Source organism: Syngnathus leptorhynchus, chromosome 21 (assembly GCF_054491065.1).
Source record: "Syngnathus leptorhynchus isolate UIUO chromosome 21, UIUO_Slep, whole genome shotgun sequence".
Taxonomy (NCBI): Eukaryota; Metazoa; Chordata; class Actinopteri; order Syngnathiformes; family Syngnathidae; genus Syngnathus; species Syngnathus leptorhynchus.
This window is the reverse complement of record NC_141215.1, coordinates 5,782,317-5,803,823: the sequence shown is the minus strand read 5'-3', so window position 1 is coordinate 5,803,823 and position 21,507 is coordinate 5,782,317. Positions and strand designations below refer to the sequence as shown.

The 21,507-nt window shown below is 46.0% G+C and overlaps 2 protein-coding genes across 4 annotated transcripts; one reads left to right on the top strand and one right to left on the bottom strand.

Annotated features, from left to right (window-relative positions):
• Positions 1–208: 208 nt before the first annotated feature.
• Positions 209–21,278, top strand: tmem168a (transmembrane protein 168a). Of its 3 annotated transcripts, XM_085902478.1 has the most exons (7): positions 209–280; positions 667–1,592; positions 1,904–2,179; positions 2,826–2,968; positions 4,148–4,425; positions 4,559–4,677; positions 21,169–21,278. In XM_085902478.1, the coding sequence occupies exons 2-7, from the start codon at positions 759–761 to the stop codon at positions 21,226–21,228; spliced, it is 1,710 nt and encodes a 569-aa protein (XP_085758604.1). In that variant the 5' UTR covers positions 209–280; positions 667–758; the 3' UTR covers positions 21,229–21,278. The 3 variants fall into 3 exon arrangements, with proteins under 3 accessions (XP_085758604.1, XP_085758601.1, XP_085758603.1); XM_085902475.1 differs by lacking the exon at positions 21,169–21,278 and having other exon boundaries at positions 213–280; positions 4,559–7,357; XM_085902477.1 differs by lacking the exons at positions 209–280; positions 21,169–21,278 and adding an exon at positions 311–491 and having other exon boundaries at positions 4,559–7,357.
• Positions 16,314–19,869, bottom strand: ifrd1 (interferon-related developmental regulator 1). Its single transcript, XM_085902479.1, has 12 exons — positions 19,635–19,869; positions 18,689–18,793; positions 18,550–18,631; positions 18,367–18,491; positions 18,144–18,301; positions 18,024–18,074; positions 17,781–17,959; positions 17,596–17,704; positions 17,199–17,333; positions 17,005–17,133; positions 16,839–16,934; positions 16,314–16,760 (listed from the first exon to the last, which is right to left on the bottom strand). Exons 1-12 carry the CDS (start codon positions 19,663–19,665, stop codon positions 16,674–16,676), a joined length of 1,287 nt encoding a protein of 428 aa, XP_085758605.1. The 5' UTR covers positions 19,666–19,869; the 3' UTR covers positions 16,314–16,673.
• Positions 21,279–21,507: the final 229 nt, after the last annotated feature.

Sequence of the window (21,507 nt, the reverse complement as noted above, 5' to 3'; positions counted from 1 at the left end):
GTCATTTTATGTTTAAGAATATCTTATACAGTGATGCTTTTATTCTAATTCTTTGGTTTGTTTATTGGACATATGATACTTCTACACATACGAAAAGCTACGCTCTTTTCCCCATATTTGTGATTAAGTAGTTTGTTTTGTTTGTTTTCTTCTAAATGTGTTGAAATCAACGTTAGTCCAATTGACTAAAACGAAAATCGAAGCTTGCGGTATTTGACCCTCCCGCTTTGCCGTAGTTTAAAACCCGGAAGTACAGCTGCTGTCATTTACTGCTGAACATGTAAGTTTTATTTAAGCGATCTTCAATAAAACTAAGCACTAATGCTCAAGCAGTTTATTCCGCTCTGTGTCCGAACGCGTCTTTTCCTTCTCTCTGCATAAATGAAACAGATTTAGCTCACGGTGATCGGTAAATCAGCGCTAATGCTAACGTTAGTTAGCATACAGTTTCCCTGCTGGACTGCCACATCGCCTGAAAACTGAGCAGCCATGTAAATGTCTAATACTTGAAAAACTACTGATTTTTAATACTGTTATATGCTTGTCACGTTCTTTTAGTTTCAACAAAATCATCTCGCAGCACATACTCTGATAGGAGGTTGTGTTGTGAAAATTCACCCAATGGGTTGAACAAATGTAACGTGTATTTGTTTTATTTGTTCTCAGGGGGTGATTTCTGACTTAATTCTGTTACACCAAAATCCTTACTAGTATCTTCAGAAGCATCAGTAGCGTTTTAGGGTTAGGCTTTGTCCGCCATGGCTCACGACGATGAAGAAGAGGAACTGACCGTGGAGGGGCCCAAAGAGGTGGACATGATCACATCAATACGTTGCCTCGGGTACCTGTCAAGCCTCAACCTCCTGGTGGCAGTGTGCGTCGGAATGTACTTGCGCTGGGAGGTGACGAGCGAGCCGATGATCCTGGTCATCTTCATCCTCGGCCTTTTCGTCCTCGGCATCGCCAGCATTCTCCACTATTACTTTGCCATGGAGCAAGCCAGCTTGAGTCTCTTCCATCTGTGGTTTGGCTTCCTGCTGGGTCTCCTGTGCTTCCTTAATAGTCCCGCCTTGGATTCCAACGTCAAGGAAGTGGTCGCCAATTATCTCCTGTTGGCCAGCGTCATCATCAAGGTGGTGTGGGCCGCCACGGAGCGAATATGCCGCTCTATCCACTACAAGCCCATTTTATTGAAGTCCACCGAGTTCCTCGAGCTGCTGGGCTTTGCCATCGCCAGCACCACCATGCTTCTCAGCAAGTCAATGGCCATCGTCGGCCTCGTGGTGGCTCTGGGCGCGCTCATCGTGGACTTGAGGATGAAGTCCCTGCTGGCGTTGCCCAATTTGATCAGCTTCGCCCTGGTTACCTCGCTGGTGTTTTTCCAAGCCTTGGGCATCGCCGCCAACCCTTTTGCCTTAGGGTGCTACTTGGGCAGGCTCCTGTGCGAGCCCGTGTTGGACGTGTACTTCAGCGCGCTTGGCGCCACCGAGCGTTGGATGCCCGTGCTCACTTTGGGGAACATGTGGAGGCGGCTGTCCCTCCTGCCGTTGAGCCTGCTGGAGCTGACCTTTATCGTCCTGTCCTCTTTTAAGGTACAGCTGAGGAAAATCATGACCGTTTTATGTGAATGAATTCAGCTGCAAAGCTGTTATGTGGGCAAAACGTTGTAGAATCTAAAATAGTTCCCTCAATTTTCCTCAAGTGTTAATTGACATCTCAGAACATTTTTAAATTCTGAGAAAACACAGCATTAGAAAGGTGTTTTGAAACTTTTGATTGGTGTGTATATTTTATTTATGAATATGTCCACATCCAGTCCATCAAAAATTCCTCAAAAATTATAATGACCAAAGCACGTATCTTCAATTCAATTTTAATGGCAGTATTGATTCCTCTCACATAGCTCGGCCACTTGGAATTGTGGTACTTGGTGATCCCGGGCTTCTGCCTCTTCGGACTCTTCTGGTTCGTCTGCCACGTCATCCTCCTCATCACAGTTTGGGGCTTCCATAGCAAGCTGAGCGAGTGCCAGAGAGCCTGGCGGGCACAGCGCTCCAGCAGCCGCAGCTTGGAGCAGGTCATGGCCTCCAGGGGCATCCGACATTTTTGCCTCATTTCCGAGCGGCTGGTTTTCTTCAGCCTGCTGTCTACGGTCATTCTGGCTGCGGTATCCTGGCAGGTAGGAGGCTAAGAACAAATGCATCAGCTTTGGGCATAACAATGAAAAAGAATCTATAGAGGACCAAGTCATGATCCCTGCGGGACTCCGCGTGTAACATTAGCTGAACAGGAAGTTATTGCTCTTTTGAATGAAGAGTGGTGGGTAGGGGTTTATTTTTTTGTGCCTGGCCACAAAATTCACTTTATTTCAAGTCAATAAATTGTTTTCTGAACAGTTAAGTGAAAGTGAATAATTTAGGGCAGTACAGTATTTGTGAATTATCGGTAAAGACATTTTGCGTTTTTGCTATTTCCACTTTTGATTTGATTAGTATTCTCGGAAAAACCAACACGTCTGCTCGAGAACGCTAAACGAAACCGCGTTCCAGTGACTCATGAAATAGATTTTGCTGATAGCGTTAGAAAAGTTTCTGTTTGTCCTTATCAGTTTGCTTCGCTTTTGGATGTTGAATGATGTGGCGACAGTCTTAACAGTCCCTTGTGTCTCTTCTCGCCTGATCCCGCAGTCGGTCGCTCTCGTGTTGCGTAACTCACTTGCGAGCTGCCACCGCCAATTAAGCGCCTGTGATTGCTTCTGCACAAAACGCAAGTGACAAAAGGAAGGAAGTGACTTTGCCGTGTTCTGTTCTGTCCTGTCCCCGCAGCCGGCCAATGGTCTCTTCCTCAGCGCGTTGCTAATTGTGTTACCTCTGGAGTCCATGGCCCACGGGTTGTTCCATGAGCTGGGGAGCTGTCTCGGGGGAACCTGCGTCGGCTACGCTCTTGTCATCCCCACCTCATACTGCAGGTAGGATTTCTTTTTTTTTTTGCATTTATTTTTATTTTTTTACATATGATCTCCCATCCCAAGTTCCCTCTCAGTTAACACAAAACCAACTCGATAAATAGGCCAATAACGATGCATAAACATGCCGCTAATGTTCCGCCCCTAAAGGGATCGTTCCGGCGCTCTCCGCGCAGCATACAAAGTCGTAGAGCGGGTTAGCCATTAGCCAACGCCACTCCCGACGCCTCCCCCAGGTTGCTCTCAAGAGGGCCCGGCATCTTTTTTTAATAGGCCGGTTAGGTTTGATGATCTCCTCCCTCGCCTAAAGCGCGGCAGCTCACCGTCATATATTAGTGATGTCAGCGATGCTCAATCGTGCGTGGAACCCCCTCCGCGTCCCAACTCCCGTCCGGTCGTCGCCACCGCCGCCTCTCCGCATCCGAAGCGGGCCCGCGGGAATGACTTGGGGCATGATGAGAACGCAGTAGCGCGTAATAGGCAGTTTGATGGCCGCCGATTGGTTGCCGTAGTGACGAGCCCCACGGGGAGATTACAGCCGTCGGGGTGAGAAGGGAGGGGGGGGGACGCTATTTTGACAAAAGGGAGGAGTTCACAGGGAGGATGAAAGATGCGGCGTGAATCTCAAAGTACGTGAGATCGGAAAAGATTAGATGAGCTTGGCAAGATGGAGGATGAAGGGTTTCATTTTTCTTATTAAAAGTTCCGCTTGTGTATGCGCGAGGCGTCGGCAGTCAATATCGGCGCGTCCTCGGCCTGGTCGAGTGACACAAGTTTCACCCGGCTGTAAGAAATTAGAAATCTGAGTAGCTTAATTGACAGAGCATCATCGGTGCTGTCCAAGGTGCTGATGTCACTTCATTCCATCAAGGCAACAGATTGAAGGGGGGTTGTATGGCCATGTGATTTGCAGGCAGCCTTGACTTTGCGTGGGTGTGTGTGTGTGTCACTTCTTGCAACCGCCACACACACACACACACACACACACACACACACACACACACACACACACACACACACACACACACACACACACACACACACACATACACTTTTCCATAAAAGGACTTTGCCTTCAACTTTTCAATCTCGGTCGTCAAGCCGCTCGCCTCAGACTTTGCTTTCGTTCCGGTGATGCAAAGCGCCTTTAAACGATCAACTCTCAATTTTCCCACGCTTCAGCGCCGACGGCCAACCCGCCCTGCTTCCCCCGGAGCAGGCCCAGGAGTTGAACCTGCGCTCCACGGGCATGCTGAACAACGTGCAGCGGCTCTTCTCGCACCACATGATCCAGACGTTCGGCTGCGACTACTCGGCCAGCGGCGTCAGCCTGGAGACGCTGCACGCCAAGTTGCGCAACTTCCTGGAGTTGCGGACGGTCGACGGCCCGCGCCACGACACCTACGTGATCTTTTACAGCGGGCACACGCGCAAAGAAAGCGGGGCGTGGGCGCTAGCTGGTGAGTCATCACTCATGTATTAAAATTAGAATTCTGTCTGATTATTGTTTGGGATTCTTGGGATTGAATGTGTTTTATAATTAATCCAAATCATATCCAAATAATGATTTATTTATCTCGGTTGATTTGGTAGGAGGAGAGAGTCTTCATCTTTCTCAGCTGTTGGAGTTGTGGAAGGAGAAGAACGCAGGCCACTGCTCACGTCTTATCCTGGTCCTGGACACGGAAAACTCCCTCCCCTGGATCAGAGAGGTACGTAGAGCAGACGGGATCTACGTCGCCGTGCAAACAGCCGAGCTGTCCGCCGCGAGGCCCGACCCGGAAGCGGGCGAGGCCCCCGTACTCGGGGACTTCACGTCCGAATGGGTGGAGTTCAACTGCAACCCAAACAGCGACACGCAGTGGTCCGAGAAAGGCCGCGGCGTGGCGGCCGTTTACGCCGTGTCCAAACGCTGGAGCGACTACACGCTGCACCTGCCCACGGGCAGCGACGTGGCCAAGCATTGGAAGACCCATTTTCCCAAAGCGACGTATCCCATGGTGCACCTCTCCAACTGGTGCTGTGGCCTGAACCTGTTTTGGTTCTGCGGCATGTGTCTGCGCTGCTTCCGGAGGTGCAAACTGGCGTGGTTCCCGCCTGCCATTTTGGACACTGGGCAGGGCCTTAAACTGGTGCACTCGTAGATGGGACTCTCGGATGGCTTGGGAACATTCAAACACGTATGTTTGGGTGAGGTCACTCGAAAAAGTTTTGGGGAAAAAAAAAAAAATTTTGATTTGACAAGGGATCGTCCCAACTTTGGGGGTTTATCGATACAACACAAAGTTGGGTAAACTTAAATACTTTGCCAAACCCATGATGATGATTGGGATGTTTTGTTTATTTCAACTCAAAAAGTTGCTTTGGTGCCTTTTATGACCAAATTAGGTCAAATTAGGTTTTAGTCTCATTGTGAAACGAACAAAAGATGAGATTGCAGTCATTTTTTTTTTTTTATTCATTTAAAAATATTCCAGATTTTTCTGCTTCCAGTGCCTTTCCTCTTTTGCACTCTTTGGCCTTTTTGTTTGTACATAAATATTTTTTATTTAATTAGTTCCAGCGTTATACGTATTCACAAACTACAGCTGCTGAGAATTTATAGTAATGGGGGGGTGCACAAAATGACGACACGGTCGTTTTGTTGTTGTTGTGGCGACTTAAAAAAAAAAAAAAGACGCTTTTCACCCAGCAACACAGAAAGCGAGACATGAGTCAGTAAAATCAAAATAATTATTGTCGTAAATTTTGGAAACAACAGGCAGTAATATTTCTTTTCTGTTGCCTTAAAAGGACCCGATAGAAACTGTATATATATATACGTGCGCCTCTCTGGACTGTCAGAACAAAATGTAATAAAGTCTTTTTAACATTCATATTTATCGTAGTCCCCATGTGGCATTTGTCTGGGAAAGGAATTGCGCAGGGAAGGGGAAAATGATATTAAAAAAGAAAAAAAGATTAGCTTCCGAATAATAAAAGGAAAAATTAAAAGGGTGACTGCTTTTTCATTTGATCGCTAACAAGCTGCAGCCTCAGCAAAGGCCAGCAATACATTTGTGGATACGCCAACAATCATTCACCACAATATTAGATTATGGGCCAGATTCATCCCCCAAACTGGATTAGGTAATAAAAAGACCCCCCACTTCCACCCCCCCCCCCCTTTCTTGAGGATGTGCTGAGTCAGAGTCCACACACGTGTCGTGTACGGCTCCTGGCTTATCACGCAGCTTCCAACGCTCGACTGCGGAAATAAATGTGCTTTTTACGGCCTTTCTTTTTTTATCTGACAAGCCAACATTTCTCTGAAGGCAAAGCGAGGGCGGAGGGCAATTTTATGCCCTTTAACACGATTCTCGCTCGCTAGTTTTGCTCCAGTAATTTGGTGCATTACCGCCGGTCCATTCATTAAAATTGCAAAAGGGTGTATGAACTCGGTAAAGGAAGACTCGATAATTGCTTTTTAATGCCTATGAATGAGCGCAGCGTGATGGCTTTTTTTTTTCTTCTTCTTTTTGTGTTTTACGCTTTTTTGCTACCACTTTCACACACAAGCTCATCGAAATACACGGGGAAAAAAATGGACGTCAAGATAAATGCTGAATTTCCTTATATTCTTTCCGCGTCCTCTCAGAGCAGAGGAAAGCGATTACTGCTTTTTCCCGATTGTTCTGAGGGCATTACTGATCCCAGTAGGCTTCTACTATCACCGACAATGAAATGTCAAAGCTATTACCTTAAATCACAGAAGGATGGATGAGAGGACGCGTTCAGCGCTTGGTAAGCCTCAATGTCGAGAATTTAATCAGATATTGACAGAAATCGTTATAACCTAACGCAAACTTGTTTTTATGTCGTGGTCATAGTTTCCTTCGAAGGGCCATGATGACTGACATCACAAGTAAATGTATGAACGTCTCATCATATGCCGTATGATGAAAAGTTTTGAAATCAGAGATGAGTAAAAACTGTTCAAATTTTTAAAAAGATGAATGATAAGAAGAAAATATATTATTTTGAAGTGAAGACAATTTGCAATTTTAGTATTGACACATAAAATCAATTTGTCTTTGCGGACCAATTATAATTACACTGCGGGCCAAAATTGGCCCACAAGCCGTAGTTTTAAACCGTGGCCAAATTGAGTAATTTTTAATCATATTATAATATTTTGTTGAACAAATCACGGTGGCAGGTGCTCTGTAGAGCCGATAAATCCCAATCATCTGAAACGGGGGGAAAGAAAGCCGGATGTATTAAATTAGGCCGGAATTAGTTTGAAAATGGACAGATTATCTCGTTAATAGGCGCCGCCGCGAATGTCGTTTTACAGGTGTCGGTGTAAATAGATTAGTCGTCTTTAATCAAAGATATTGTAAGTACACTTTGGATGAGGCAAAGAGCTGGCATTAAAAGTGGAAATGGAAAACTAACAAGACATGGCGCTCTGCGGGATCCGAGTGTTTGGTAATTAGCAGGCGGAGTCACAGTCGGCGAGATTCCAGTTCTGCATCTGGAACTGGAGTCGGAGGGAAATATCGTTTGCCTCGCTGTCGTTCTATTCACGCTTTTATCGAGCCGAGCTTTTTAGCGGCCGGCTAAACCGACGGCATTCTTCGTCTGTCGTCGTCGATGCTATGCATGACTCGAATACGAGCTATCCGAGCTATCTGCCGGCTGTCAGATAGCGACGGCGTGGTGTCTTCTCAACCGTGACACAACAAGGCACTCAGGCAGCGACTTTTATATGTTTACTTCCAGGAAAACAAGCAAGCGGCAGTATTAAGAGAGCTTGACTTGACAGGGACCAAACGTATGCGGTGACGTGATTTATTCCGCGTGATTTCAGTCGGGGTGGATGTGTGGTTCATATTTTCTGCGTGTGTGTGGAGAACCACGGGGGGGTTCTATCAGGAGCTTGTTTGATTGTAGCCTTGAAGCTGCTTCCAACTGAGGATAAGGTGCAGCAAACAAGGCAGAGTTTAGAAGGATGAGACGGATTTATAAGCATGTGGAGATGGCTCAATCGTAATTATGTTTCAATTGGGCCATCTGTCTTGCCCAAAAGTAGCTAGCTAGCATTCTAATATCTCTTTGTATGTATCGCATTCTCCGGACTATAAGGCGCACCGGACTATAAGGCGCACCTTCAATGAATGGCCCATTTTAAAACTGTGTCTTTATATAAGGCGCACCAGACTATAAGGCGCACCATTAATGCATCACGTCAGATTTTTAATCCAAATCAAATCATTCTCCATTTTATCTTTTTTATTTCAACTTCAGACAAAATAATGATCCATCGTCTTTTTGATTCATGATTCATAGTCTTCAGCGGGCCACTTATGATTGATTTCATGACACAATGCTTCGGGCCAGTTTAAATTTAGGAATTTGGTCCATATATAAGGCGCACCGGACTATAAGGCGCACTGACGGCTTTTGAGAAAAGTTTTGGTTTTTAGGTGCGCCTTATAGTCCGGAAAATACCGTGCAAAGGAATGCGAAGAGCGACAAATATTGCGTTGCCCAAAAGTAGCTAGCTGGCTAGCATTCCAATGTCTCTGTATGTACGCTACTGCAAAGGAATGAGAAGAGCGACAAATATTGCGTTGCCCAAAAGTAGCTAGCTGGCTAGCATTCCAATATTTCTGTATGTACGGTACTGCAAAGGAATGTGAAGAGCGACAAATATTGCGTTGCCCAAAAGTAGCTAGCTGGCTAGCATTCCAATATCTCTGTATGTACGGTACTGCAAAGGAATGTGAAGAGCGACAAATATTGCGTCGCCCAAAAGTAGCTAGCTGGCTAGCATTCCAATATCTCTGTATGTACGGTACTGCAAAGGAATGAGAAGAGCGACAAATATTGCGTTGCCCAAAAGTAGCTAGCTGGCTAGCATTCCAATATTTCTGTATGTACGGTACTGCAAAGGAATGCAAAGAGCGACGAATATTGCATTGCCTTATGCAACGCCGTTTATTTTGAGGAGACAATAATAGCCCCCCCTGCCTCACGTGACACAAATCGAGTTTATGTTTCTAATATTGTGGCAATTTTACTGCAATCCACCCCGCCATTGTTTTGCCGCGAGCACAACCGTGCAGTCGTGACACGCATTTCATGTCACCCCAGGTCGCGCTGACATCTTTTCATTATTTATTTGCTAATCAGCGGAAGATAAATGAAATTCCAATTTAGAAAGTCAGAGACACGGGTTTGCCCCCCCCCCCTGAGGGCTCCATTTTTGTTATTTACTCATCAATGATGTTTACTTGGAGATGGGAGGTGCTACATTGGGGACTGACTTTTATCACCCATGGGTGGAGGTGCAAGGAGTGGGAGTACCGCTACTACTCGGCGCTTGCGGCTAGCCACCATGTGGAATAAAAGCTTTTTATTGATTGTCTCCGAGCGGAGTTGGACACAGCGGTGATTGCGTTCTCTGCAGAGTGCATCAACGGCAAAATGACTTCAAAACCACATTTTCCCTCTTCTTTATTCATCGCTGCGCCGTGTGCAGCAATGGCCTTCCAAACATACTGTCGCTGTGTTAATTAAAACATCTTGCAGTCAGACATGTAATTAATTTGCCTGTTTTGGAACGTGTCGATCGTTTCGCCATGTGCTGAATTGAAACTAAAAACGACCACGTCGTACCTTGGCGCCGGAAAAGCCTCTGGGAGGCAAACGCATGACCCGGAAAGTAGTCGCTAGCAAAGTGAAGCATTACCCTGTCGCAAATTCATTTTCATCACGCTTCGGAATAACGCTTGTTCTCGGAAGCGCCGGGCTGAAATTGCTTTGGGGTCAACCGGACCGCAAGACGGCGTCGGGTGTTTCTGTGTAAGCGAAGCGCTGGTCAGTCAGCGTGCTACTTTCATATTAGCCAGGTGATTTATACGTGCGGACGTGCTAGGCGGTCCTCGTAATGGAGGCTTATGACAGCATGACCGAGTGGCTTCGCGCTCGACTCCATTTCCACATTTCCAACATTGGTTGTTTTTTTTTGTCCCTGTTGCCATGAGACCAGCCCTACATTCTCATTGTGAAGCCATAAATATCATCGCTAATCTACAGTCAAGCCTCGAGTCGCCGCACGGTCGACCACGGCGGCTAACTTTGTAAACAGCACTGATTGACCCGCGCCGCCTTACAATCAATCATACTAATTTATGCGAAGCTTAGTCTGAGGCTGTTTTTCTTTTTCCCCCTTCCTGTCGTGCTGTATTTCTGCCTCCCTGTTTTTTCTTTGTACAACTCGCTATCGACGTTGTGATGAGTGCTGCCTGCTTGTCGTACATTTTGCTTTTAAAAAGTGCATCCCAGCAGAGGCTGGCGGAGATGTCCGGGAGCCGCCAGGGGAGTACATTGCCTATTTGTTGCATCAGTGCTTTAGTGGATGCAAGCCCCGGAGGAAGCGTCCGACTCAGCACTTTTGCCAACGATTATCGGCTTTTTTTTTTTTTTATGCGGCTATGTCTGACAGACATGTCGACGACGAGACACAAAAGAACATGAGGGCGAGCGTAATAGTTTCTTCACTCTTGGATGTTCCTCTTTCTTTTCTTTCAGGGGCAATTTAGCATCACACTTTAGAACACCGGTGTCAAACTCCAGGCCCGGGGGCCAGATACGGCCCGCCGCATCAATTTTATGTGGCCCGCAAAGACAAATTGTGCATCAAATTGGTGTGTCCCATTTTAAAGACGTTTCCCCGAAATTATACGTACCAATCAAAAGTATCTTAAAGAAATAGTTGATCCCATATCAAAACGCCACGTTCATTAATTCTCCTTTTAAGTACATGTTTTAAGAGCCTGTCTAAATTCCCGAGCCCTGACTATTGATTAAGATTCCGTGTGTATCCACACGAGTGATTAAGTGCCTATGCTTGGGGGGAGCTCTGGCTGGAGGTGCGGGCGCGTCGCCAACTCTCGTCCTCGTTGTAGCCACACAAAATCTAATACAGATGACTTCATCATTCTTTGCCTAGTGACCTTCCCGGCATTCCTTTTTTTTCCCCCCGCTCCGCACCCTTCCTCCTGTACGACCTTCCCAACGTTGCTCAAATCCCTCCCGCCCCGCTTCCCAAGGGCGTTCCCGCTCCGAGCGATTCAAGGTTAAGTGGCGAAAACTCTGCTGAGTCGCATCCGGCCCCCAAATCGGAGAAACCTGCCTCGGCAAGCGATCGATAGCTCCCCCCCCCTGTCGACTGTCAACCAAACTCCATTTTATTTTGCATTTATTAGATGAACATGAGTATTTGTGCGAGCTCCTCTTCCTGCAACCTTGTGTCTTCCGAGGACATCGCCCGTGTTTGCTTTCGAGGCTTTACACGTGTCCTGAGGCGCATGTCCACTCGTTGGAGGTATCCGAGGACTGACGAGCAGAGCTGCAAGCACTAGAAAAAGCTTGTTTTTGTTGTGTTTACTTATCTGGCTCAAAGGTTTCATCCAACAGCCATCCGTCCGTGACCGGGATCAATTTTATTGAGACGGCCATGTTTTTCTGAGACTAGATCACAAAGGATTGAGTTACGACTTTCATATGTAGGAGGAAGGACGAGGCCAGATGAGTTGCAGAGCAGAAGTCTCATTTTCATCTGCAAATGACTTTGCCGGCGACGACTGTAAATCACAGCGTGGGAAGGAATGATTTTGCTATTTGTTTGCAAAGGGTAAAGAAGTCAAGGCGCTTGAATAACAAGATGGCGGATCAAAGCCAGGCTAAAGACTAATTAGAAAGGGGCATCAATAGTGAGGTGAAGCTGCTTGAGGGGAGACTCAGGTTGTAGACCACCTGACCAGAGGTTAATAGATGAAGGGAAGTGACACTGACACACATTGTGGGAATGTATGCAATGAGCTTGTTATTTATAACGGCGCCGTTCAGGCTCGCTTCGAGAAAGAGCGGCGGCTCTTTTTGGTTGTCATAGAGATGCTTAGAAGTCGCAGTAGTCTTACTGAAGGCACCTTAGATGGCTCATGACTGTGGGACAAGTGCTTTTGTTTGGTTCCTGTCCATTTTTTTTTTTTGGAGTCAATTTGACAAATTTGTGCGTATCTGTACTCTCTAATGAAATTGTCGTTTATCATCACATTCAAAGCTGTTGCGTCCGCCAGGTTAGCGCTGCACACAGTTACCATGGTAACAGCAGCAGTCAAGCAGGCTCAGCAAAGATTCTTTCGAAAAGATTATTTTTATCCCAGGCTTTATTTGATCATAAGTCACCCTCGTGTAACATTTGTATGTGTTGCATTGTAGTGGCGCGGGTTGCTTGTTAGTGTGTAAAGGCTCCAGTGAGTTTCTGCTTGTAGCATGGCCGCTTAATGAGCTGTGAAACGAACCACTGGCATTATTTCCCTATATGCAGATACAAGCTGCTCGACATGTTTCATCTCGCATTGTGGCCCGGTATCTGTCATAGTGAATGGAGTGTGAACTAAAACAACAGTGGACAAATACACCGGTGCGTGTTTATTGCATCCCCCGAAGACTAAAATGGCCGCCGACGCGAAGCGTTGCATGCTAGGTCGAACTGAAAAAATGACGATGGCCATATCTCCTTAAAGTCGGCATAGTATTAGAAAATTGACAGACGGATATCGAGATGGCACAACTCGTCTGGACTCATCAGTACGGCACTAATATAGACTACAAACTCAATCTCCGCCCAGATTGAGACGGACGCCGGCGTTATCTCTCCGGCGAGGACCGGGCTTTTGTTGTCGTGACAGACGAGAATTTATCACCGAGATTACCGGCAGCCGCCGCGGCACCTTACGAGTAGACAAAGCCGTCATGAAATTCTGTGTGGAGAAAAGTGGTGAGCCTGAGAGAGAAGTTGCGTGATTCACGGCCAAGGCATTGGGATTCCAGATTTGAAAATTGTATTTATTATTGTGCGTGCTTGTTGACGATAACAAAAAACGGTGAGAATTTGCCGCTTTTCATTTTTTACACGAGCCGTCAATGTCAGGAGTACCCGCCTTTGTATTTGTCATTTTGTTACGTACTTTAGTTTATCTATTTTTATGATGTTGTTTTTATTCAGGCGGTATTCCAACTACCTAAAACACCAGGCTTGTATTTTATTCCTTTTCAAACGTAGCCGCATAACCAATTTTGTTGACGGTAATCTGAAAATCTGCTAAGGTCAACTGAAGGCCTTGAAGTATTCCGATTTTATGTATTCTTTATCATTTTCCTTTCATATCATTTTTACATAAACCCTTCTTGAGGCCCCTTATCAGGCGCTATGTTAATGTTCTATCGTCAAGCTCCGGGAAGAGCGAGGATCAGTATAAAATGCATTTAAAATTAATATGTCGATTTTTTTTTTTTTTTTTAAAAGGTCGGCCTAGAAGTGCGAGATTGAAGGGAAAATGATAAGACAATCTCTCCTCAGATCATATAAATCTCTCAAAGAGGTTTCTCAGCCCGGGGTTGCCATGGCGACGTGGCCAGACACGGCCGTGCCAAAAAGTGAACCAGATTTGTGACGCTGACTTTTAATCGTTGCTCTTTCAGTCTGGTCGCACAAAATGGTTTCATCCACATTTCAAAATATCTTTTTTTTTTTTCCTCCAGCTGTTCTTTGCAGACCAGTTTCTTTTCCTTGCGTGCACAGCCCGCCCCGGGTGACCTTGTTAAATTCGGTACGTGCGTCGCAGCGCTCGGGCTCGCACGGCCCTGCGTTTGTTGCTAACCGACGAGCGGGCTCACCTTGAGGCCGGGGACATGTTTTGTCTTGTTTATCAAAGGCTATCAAGCTCAGACGGCGAAAAGGCCGCTCGGAAAGCGCACACTCCGTTTTAGTCTACCTCCATCACTCGTATGATCAAGTGCGCAACAGTCGCTTTTATTTATTTTCCATTTCACCTCCGAAAAAAAAAAGCGATAAAGGGAGTAAGAGGAGCGTGGACGTGCTAATTAAATCGTGCGTGCAGCGATAATGAGGCGGCGAAAGCATCTTGAGGAGCTTCCTTTACGCGGAGCAGCCAATGGTACCGGCGAGTTTGCACACTGATGAGCCCGCTCGACCAATCAAGTGGCTCATTCCGAGCCTTGGCAACAACCTCCGCGGCAAAGCAGAAACAGCAATGTGATGTGTGGAATGAGAGGGAGGGTGTCTTTGCGTGTTGTGTGTTTGGCTCGTAGCGCCTCGTATAAAACGTGTCTGGACTCTCTTGTATTCAGCTCTGGTGTGTGGGAACTCGCCATACACACACACACAACGCCATGTCCCATTCCAATCTCTGTAGTTTCTCTCGTGGGTGGCATAATACTTGATGACCTCATGAAGTCCTTACTAGCATCCAATCTATAGTCCGTCAAAACACACACATACACACACATGCGTGTCAGCCTTTAAACACGCTAAGGTGTGCGCTCGCATAATTAAGATTGAGCGGAAGATTCATCCGAGTCGGGAACGGAAAGAAAATTGATTGTTACAACAGCTGATGTCCCCCTTGGCCCGTACAAATGTAATTCAATTGGAGTTTAGATTGGACCAAACAGTGAAAAGAATCCAAATGAGCAAAGGAGACGTGCACAAGTTTTCCCAACATTAAAATAATAGATAAATAAAATAAAAAATAAATAAATACATCAATAAATTATAAAAATATATATATATATAAAAAATAAGTTTGAAAAAAATCTTTTATTTTTCATGTCTTGGCTGAGTGCTTTTGACTTGGTGCCGGTTTCCCGGCAACCCGAGAGACATGATGTACTCTGCAAGTCATTTACGAGTGGCAAAACAACCTTGAATATTTAGTACGACTAAAAAGATGATTAGACCTTCTTCTATTTATTCATTTGACAATATTGCGAAACGATTTGACCCAAAGTGAAGTGAAAAAATGAACGGATATTTGTCCCAAAATAGAGTGAAAATTGAAAGTTGACCGAGAAATAAATGTTTAATTTAACTCCGGGGCGCTACCAATAGTTTTGTAGCCAACCTGCATTACTACGGCCTCATCCGGAGAACAGTTGTCAGCCCTGATGGGGGTCTGCCATCATCAGTGGCCCACATAACGGGATGGGAAGGAGGGAGGGTTGCGTTAACCGGGGGGGGGGGTCAGGTTGAGAGGGGGGCAAGAGTGGGAGGTATGATGTGTCTGCATGTGTTCCTGTGTGTGTGTGTGTATGTATGTGTGCGTGCGCTCATAACAGCAATGAGTCACACAGTGTGGGGGCTGCATTGCATCTGCGCCCGGCACGACAAAATGTGCATCGCTGCACCGTGTTTCAAGGCTGCGAGCACCTTCCATATGCTCCATTTCCATGAAATGCACGTACGCTTGCTTCTTCGATTCGTGGGATTATCATTTCTAGGGGTGCGCTTGGGTTGTCATGGTAGAATCCAGGGTTGCCATTGTTGTGGGTCAATTTGGGAATTGTGTCATGGAATATTTTTAACCTCCAAACTGGGTGCTCAGTATCATCACTCATGTTCGTTTTCAAGTGGAGACATGATTAGTGTCAATGCAAGGGATGCTGCTGCTGCTGCAGCAGCCAGGCAGATGGAGGCAAAGCGCCACCACTCGGCCAGCAATGGAGTTGATACTTGCAATGCTCACTGAAAAATGTAAATACATTTTTATATTATATATAAAAAATACATCTATAATATATACTTATTATAAATATTTTTTCTAAATAAATTTCACATATATAGACATATATATATATTAAAATAAATATCTAACATATATTGAAATAAATATTGAAATATAAATACATATATAAATATTTTAAATACATCCCAAAATTTCAAATCATTATTTTTTACCATGGTATTCGAACGATCGCCAACGACGACACAGCTCTTACTGCTCCATTGCTAATGAATAATAGCTCGTTAGCATTCTTTTGCCAATCCAATCAGGACCATCTTGTTTACTTAACAGGATAGCTGCGGCTAATTGTTGATAACACGCTTCATGGTTACTTTGTCCGCCTCCCTGACAATCTTGCAATAACAACAACCTTGGGGAGTTCACAAGTGTGTCTGGGATAGAGGGAAGGGGGGGGGGGGGGGTGCACAATGTTCTGCTGGGTACCCTTTATGGGCAGATTCCTCACTCTGATACCGAGTCGTAAAAGAGATTCACACACACGCCATTGGCTCACAATGACCTTCTCTCGGTGGAAGGTTTCCGCTCTTTAAACGTGCTAAGCAAAGCGAAAATATATATTCTGGGGAAATTCATTTGACAAGCCTTTTTGTAGATATACTGGATAGTTTGACGTTTCTGCCAGTGGGGGTGAATATTTTATTATTCCCAAGGTGAATGCGTTCCTCAAAAAAAAAAAAAAAAAAGTCAAATCCTTTTGTTTGCACTTTATTATCACCATATTTTTTTCTTGTTCATACACCCAATGCAAAATATATCAACACCAGGTTGTACACATTGAAACTTCTCGTAGTCAGCTAGCTAGCGGAACGAAACATTCATAGAAAGAGGGCGGACGAAAATATAAATACGATCAGTACTAATCTAACTTTACTGGAATATTGAAATCTGACAAATATGTACAACACCACAATGAGTGTGAATGCGGTGACCATACACACGTAGTGTTACAAATGGAGTAGAAATTACCCAAAACGTTACACATATATTAAAACAAATGATGATAAGCAAAGAATATTTGTAAATATGTTGTTCAGAAAAAAAACAACAACTTAGAAGTCGCCCACGTCTGATCTCTTGTCCCTAAACTTGCTTCTGGCTTTGGTCCGAGCTTTGAAGGCGGCCGAGTTGTGTAGATGCTGTCGAAACGGAAGTCATTTATTTTTTTATTTCAACATTTGGTCCGGCTGCGATCAAAAAGCAATTTTGTCGCTTACCCTCTCAAAGCGGGAGATTTTCATGGCCTTTATCGTGGCTGAGTCGACCAACACGGGGGGGCCGAGTTGGAACACGTCTCGGATAAATTCGTTGGCCTGCGAGGGTGGAGCGGCGGGTTTCGATTTATGACGGCGTGACATCACGGCGGCGAACAAATAAACACACCTGCAAGTGGTAGTTCATTCCCGAGCCCACAAACTCCCTGAAGGCGTCGTACATCCTCTTCCTGAGCCAGCTGTCGATGGTCATGCGTTCTGTCCCGAAACGAATGCTCTCAGACTGGAAGTCGCCCTCCTGGAAAAGACCAAGTTTAGACTTTGGACGTCGTGCGAGGCTCAGGCGTCGGGGTTCAGACTCACCTCGACGGCCTTGAGCACATCCCGGAACACCGAGCGTTGCTTTTTTTTGTCCGTCTTGGCGCGATGCTTGTTGCAGTCGGTGGCCAGCGCGCTCAGTTTGTCACACAGCTCGTCCCAGCCGTCGAATTCAAACTCCTGCAAGGGATTTGAGGTTCTGGTTGATATATTTTTTTTTTTTTAAAAGAAATCGGTCAAAAGTGTATTAAATATGCGCTCTGAATGTAACTCTCCATAAGAGAGGTTCCGCAGGGTTCTATCTTAGGCCCCCCCCCACTCTTTTTTGCCATTTATATTAATGATTTAGCAAATTTGTATTTCTATGACATTGTTATCAATGCACAAAGTTTTTTTTTTCCAACTATAAACATTTTGAAAGCATTCAGCACAAGCCGCTCACAGGGTCCAAATCTCTAGCCAGCTCGAAAAGCAGCGCGATGGTCTCGCCCGCCGCGATCCTCATGTTGACGTCGTCGCTCTCCAGCAACCTCGGAAGCTTGGGCAGATGTCTGAACAACAAACGTGGAGGAGGATTATTCTCAATTTGTTCCCGTCTTGGTTTGACCGAGCGCCGCCGCGACGTACTTGCGCAAGATGTCTTTGAGCTGGCTGCCGGTACAGATGGTGAGGAGCAAGGCCCAGGACAGAAGAGCGTTGGTGTGGAGCTGGCTGACGGGAGCGCTGATGGAGGCGCACGTGCCGTCCGCCCTGGCGTAGGATCGGCTGAAGAGGTTCTCGAAGCATTCCATGGTGGCGCACACGTCCTTGAGAACGCAAGCGACCGAGGTCAACGGCGTGATGTCACTTCTATCAAAACAATCAACTTACCAAAACGTCATCTTCGGCAACCAACGTACAGAGGCCCAAACTTGTCGCCACCTAAAACGAGAGCTTCATTTGAGTTTCTTTTCCAAACGTTCCTTCGCAGCGACGAGAAGAGCCACCGACCGCCTGTCTGCCCTGCATGTTTGCCGAGCCGTCGGCCAGGATGTTCTTGAAAATGGGCTTGAGCGACTTAAAGACTTCCTCGCTCTCGATGCCGGAGCCCAGCTGGATGCACAGCAGGCAGGCCAACGACGCCGCAGCCCGCTGCTCTTCACCTTTCCCTGACAAAGGCCACCCGTTAAACTTGACCCCAGTGTTTGCATCTTCCAATCCGTAACCGCCTTACCTTTCTTCAGACTGCGTTCGATGCTATCGGTGATGGTCATCCTTTGCTCTGAGATGAACTCGTACAAGATGCGCGTGGCCAGTGCCGTCTTGAGCCCGTCCAGCGCCCCCTGTCTGGTCTTAGCGCTGAAGAAACAGCAAACTTTAACGGCGGCTCATCCTTCCGACGCTCTAACTCCATTACCTCTTGTCCACCGTGCTGTCGATGAACCCCTTGAGCTTGTACTGGAAATCCTCTTGGGCTGCATCCTCGCTGGCCTCGCCACCTTATCAAAGAACCCATCCTTAGTACTCGAACACAACGATGAATATTACATGCTCACCTTCATCAGCTACACTGGTGACATCGCTGAAGCTGCTGCAATGACTGAGCGTCTCAACGGAGGCGTCCTCGTCGCTGAAAGGCTGCACGTTTCCATGCTGAGCCCCTGAAGAAGGAAAAAGAACTACAGTACGTCCGCTGCAAGTCTTCTTACATAATATTGGCACAGCACAGGTACCTGCGCAAACACCACATTTATCTAATCTGTATGCTGCTGGTTTGCAGATTACAACATGCTCGGGTCAGCCTGGTTTATTTTAAAAGCTGTTCAAACAGTTTGGGTCACAAATGAGGTAAGAGCTCAAATGATTGACTCGGCATTCCTAAATCGATGCATGATGTTGGGACTATAGCACACGTCGGCCATTTGAGTGAGTGCATGTGTTGACGTGTACTGAACAGCTGATCTATGTAGGGGAGAAGCCAGCACCGCCTTAAACACGCCCAAAACAACCAGCGAATAATGTCCGCATTCAGTCCCGAGACAACAACAGGGCCTAAACGCCTTTAAACTGCAGAAATAATCCAAAGCATTTAGAATAATGCAAACTCCAAGACATGGGATTACTTTTTATTCAAGAAATAAAATCGGAACGACGGTACAAAACTAACTGATGCTTAGCTAACGGATGTTGACAAAATGCTGCTGCAAAAAAAGGAGGAAAACTCAAAAGTTTAACCCTGGCTGGATAAATGCACCCGGGCTTTAAAATGATACAAATGTTCAAACGATCAAACAAAAGCACGTCGTGTGTTCGCACGTTTTTACTGCTTTGTGTTAGCTGCTAAAATAGCCGCAAAATAAGAGTCGGACGCATCCGACTCCATGTTTGTAGTCCGGGTGCGAGACACGTTCAACGCAAGTCAATGGCCGGGCGCACCCACAAAGAACTACAACTCTCATCGCGCCACGCTAGGCCAAAACAAGGCCCGATTTCCTCACTCACCTCTGCTGCTCTTCTTCTTGGCCTTTCGCATTTTCTTTGCTTTAAAAATCTTCAATTTTGGATCAAAAATCAGCCAATACACGACCAGCTTTTATTGTGTTGTCTAGCAAAATGAAAATAACCCCGCGGCTCTGTGAAGAAAAGGCAATTGAAAGCGATCTGGGAGGTACACTGTTGTCCGAGACGATACATTTTCCTCTCATACACACCAGTGCTGCGCTGATCACGCGACACCACCACTTTTTACCGGCAAGGCTGACCAATCGGGCGACAGGATCACAGTCGCGTGTGCGCACGCGTGACGTATTTGTGCGCACTTTGTGGGCGTCTCGTACAACGCTCACGTTGTAACTACAGTTGTATTTACATACTCGCAAAAACGTGCTTACATTTGACTTTGAGCAATATGATCGTTTTTGGTTTTTTTTGCAGGCGGTGCAGTAGTTTGGAAAGTAATATAGTAGATGCAAGTGTGGGTCACGCCCAAAAAGAATAATCGGTGTCACTAACGAGGCCCGCTTAATTGCATTGAATTGTTATAGTGATTCAAATGAACTGCTTGATTACATCAGACACATTTTTTAAAGTAGGCTGCAAGAGGACTTTCCAAAACTGTCTATGGCACACTAGGGGGAGCCATTCTGTTTGAAATTCTAATAGCCTTGCCTCACAGCCCAGCTCCAGTTGCAAAGTGAAATTCCCACAGATAGGTTTGTGTGATGCATCATTTAATTTCACTATGCTCACTGGTTGATAAACAGGCACTGCAACCAGGCTGGATTGCCAAAGTAAGATTTATGCGTGCGGTCTTAAGAAAGTGTGGGCTGTTTATCTGAAGTTTTCGGAAGTAAAGGAGATGTGAGTGGATAATCACCTGCCACAAGACAGAGAAGCCCAGTGTGCCGGCCGCTCGGCATGCCGTGCACGTCGCGTGGGTGGGCAACGGGCCCCGACCAATTTGATGCCAAAGGAATACTGATGATGGCACCGAGGTAGCAGAGTGAGATGGCGGCGAGAGGCGCTTTGGCCGACAGCCCACGATAGATCGAAAAAAAAACGTGAATATTAATTGCCACGCTCCCTGGTTTTTAAATAATGTATCTGACGAGGCCCCCGCGGCTGCGTCGGTTGTCAGGGAATGAATATTGAGGCCTAAAGGCCGACGCTTGTTGAATTTAAGTGACCCACTTGTTCCATTTTATAACGATGAGCGAGCGTTTAACAAATTGACGAAGAGGCGCCGTCATTTTCAGCAAAGTCTGCCATCTAGTGGCGAGCGCTGTTATTACAACTCACCATCGCGCTTCTAGATCAGGCGACTCTCTGTTAGGGGTTAGGCTAACGCTAGCACGATATGAGAGGTAAGCAGGCGAGACTGCCCATATTCGAGTTAATAGATATTTCTACGTCGCCACGGCAACAACAGTGATGACAAGTGAGCCAGGAGTTGCTATTTCAAGTTTGAATCAATTCTTATAATTGTTTTGATGTGCTCATTTGTATTATTTCATATTTTGTCTCTTCATCTTCGAAGGGTGATGGAGGCCTTTGTCAGCAAAACGCCCTTTCTCCTGATTGGCGACATGGATTTTAATTGATCAAAGCAAGCCGAGGGAGTCGAGCGGCGGGGGAGCGAGGGAGAGGGAAAGGTCGGTCAAAAAGTCCCAACTCTCGCTCTGCCTTTTCATCTCCGACTTCAAACCTTATCACACTCCCGTTTTTTTGAACGTTTAATAGAAACGCTATTTGCCCGCGTGGCTTTCCAAATTGTACGCTCGTCAATTTCTCGCGGAAAAAATCTGCATCGAGTGCTTTTTTTTTTTTCTCGCTTATCTGGAGCTTGTGAAAAATCCATTAAGCCACCTTTGAGGTG